This window comes from Sinocyclocheilus grahami, unplaced genomic scaffold (genome assembly GCF_001515645.1).
Source record: "Sinocyclocheilus grahami isolate Dianchi unplaced genomic scaffold, SAMN03320097.WGS_v1.1 scaffold75.1, whole genome shotgun sequence".
Lineage (NCBI taxonomy): Eukaryota > Metazoa > Chordata > Actinopteri > Cypriniformes > Cyprinidae > Sinocyclocheilus > Sinocyclocheilus grahami.
This window is the reverse complement of record NW_015505254.1, coordinates 708339-711038: the sequence shown is the minus strand read 5'-3', so window position 1 is coordinate 711038 and position 2700 is coordinate 708339. Positions and strand designations below refer to the sequence as shown.

The 2700-nt window shown below is 35.5% G+C and overlaps 1 protein-coding gene across 1 annotated transcript in view; it reads left to right on the top strand.

Moving 5' to 3' along the window:
• LOC107585854 (protein ABHD17A-like) overlaps window positions 1–2700 on the top strand; it is a 15304-nt gene that overhangs the window by 8388 nt on the left and 4216 nt on the right. The window contains exon 4 of the mRNA XM_016273016.1: window positions 608–787. Within this exon, the coding sequence (XP_016128502.1) occupies window positions 608–787 (180 nt within the window). The remainder of the gene's footprint in view (window positions 1–607; window positions 788–2700) is intronic.

Sequence of the window (2700 nt, the reverse complement as noted above, 5' to 3'; positions counted from 1 at the left end):
TTTTTTGGATTAGGTTAAGTCATTATTATGAGAAAGTTTCTCATTATTACGAGATACTAAGTCATTATTTCGAGAAAGTTTCTCATTACGAGAAACTAAGTCATTATTATGAGAAAATAAGTCATTATTTCGAGAAACTAAGTCATTATTACGAGAAAGTTTCTCATTATAACGAGATACTAAGTCATAATTTTGAGAAAGTTTCTCATTATTATGACTTACAGAATTATATTTTTTTATTTAGTGGCGGAAACGGGCTTCCATATGTAACACTTCAAAGAGAAAGGAAAACTTGAAATCGCATCATATGACCCCTTTAAAAGTGCTAAAAGAATCCTTAATAGGATCAGTAAGAAACCATTAAGTGGAATACAAACCAGAATCGAACGGAGCACAATTTTCTTTAATTCTGGACTGTGAATATTTTCAAAGACTGATGAAAATTCACACTGCACTCTGTGTGAATAGTTCTGGCACAATTTTTTCCCAGCAATCTGCAATTCATACTGGTCTTAATGTGAATAGGCTGTAAATCACATTGACATGAGATGGTTATTTGTTCATTATATTACATTTAATTGGCTTTTGATTCCTCTCTTTCAAACAGATATGGCATCAGCCCAGAGAATATTATCCTGTATGGACAGAGCATTGGCACGGTGCCTACAGTAGACCTGGCATCACGATACGAGTGTGCAGCTGTGATTCTCCACTCCCCCCTCACCTCTGGCATGAGGGTGGCCTTCCCCGACACTAAGAAGACTTACTGCTTTGACGCATTTCCCAAGTGAGTACCAAAAACTTTGGGTTCCTCTTTGTGCTTAGTTAATTGTGTGTTGCTTCCATTATACTGGAGGATTGACAGGGCATCATCATTGTGGTTTGTTTATGAGCTGATGATTTGCCTTGTCATGGCCAGCACAGATTGCAGCTATTTATGGGCGATTCACTGGGTTTTGGTTTTGGCGAGAGCAAATAGAGTGTGATGTGATGTGGATTGCTGCCGGAGATTATACTGAGCTTCTCGTTTCGACACAAAATGCGTCTGACTATCACACATTGAAATATATAATGCTAAGCATTTTTCAATCTTAAAATGAGACCTTCAGCTCTTGATTAAAGGGAATAAGAGTTATTATTCTTCAAGTTTCATTACAATAATTTTCATTGTTGCATGTCAGCTGTGACAGCGAAATAGTGGAGCTCGGAGGGAGGTTGACTATGCTCGGTGGGTGTTGTCACTCAGTGCCAGTGTAGCAGAACACATGGTCGCCATACAGCTTCATTCAAAACCACCACTGTTCTCGTACAAATGATGTGTAGTTGGCAGGCAGCTGTTTAGTTTGCTGGCACGCATCCATACACGCGTGTATACAACACATGCACCACACTTGAATGTAGTTAGCTACATAACAATTTGTAATTGTTGTTATTATTTATAAGTATTTGTATGTTCTGTTTCGAAAGTTTGTAGTCCATATGTAATTTTTTTTTATGCTGACCAAAATTAGTAAAAATGGTAATATTGTGAAATATTATTACATTTGAAAATAATAAATATTGCTTTTTCATATAATGTAAAATGTCATTTATTCATGTAATGGCAAAGCTGAATTTTCCTCAACCATTACTCCAGTCTTCAGTGCCACATGATCCTTCAGAAATCATCCTAATATGCTGATTTGCTGCACAAGAAACATTTCTTTTAATTATCAATGTTGAAAACGGTTGTGCTGCTTATTTTTGTGGAAACGCCATTCTTTCAATAGAACAGCATTTATCAATTTCTTTTTTTATTGTTATAAGTGTTTTTACTGTCACTTTTGATCAATTTAAATGGGCCCTTGCTGAATAAAAGTATTAATTTCTCACATGAAAAAAAATGCTGACCCAAACATTTTAAAAGTAGTGTATATTCTATTATTACAGATTATGTATTCAGCTGTTGAATTATACAGTACATTTAAAATATTTGGCATAAAAAGTGAACATCAAAATCTGAGTGACATTTTCAAAAATTTAAAATAAGATACAACTAATAAATTAGAAAATCCTGTTACTGGAAAGCTACAGTTTGAGCTGTTATCACGCTACTGAAAAATTAGTTGGAGCTGAAATTAATTTATGGTGTTTCATTGATCATATATGTCAAGTGGGAAATTAGCTTTTCAATCTATTAAAGGGGTCATATGATTTTGTTAAAAAGAACATTATTTTGTGTATTTGGTGTAATGAAATGTTAATGTGGTTTAAGGTTAAAAAAACACATTATTTTCCACATATTGTACATTATTGTTTCTCCTCTATGCCCCGCCTTTCTGAAACGCGTCGATTTTTACAAAGCTCATTGGTCTGAAAAGCGAGGTGTGCTGTGATTGGCCAGCTATCCAGTGCATTGGGATTGGCCGAATACCTCAAGCGTGTGACGGAAATGTTACACCCCTTACCATACTGTGATGATGCCCTGTCAGGCCGGAGCGATGATTCAAAAACATGAAAACCCATTATAAACGAGGCATTCGTTGCATCCAGTGGGGCCATAATCATGGATTATAATGACTTATACTGTCTTTTTACTCATTGCGTTGCATCGCGCCGCGTAAACATAAAACCATGTCTGCATTTATGATCGGAGAAATTACAACAAGCCCTACTCTACACTGCCCAAAAACTCGCTTTAAATATATAAAATATAAAAAC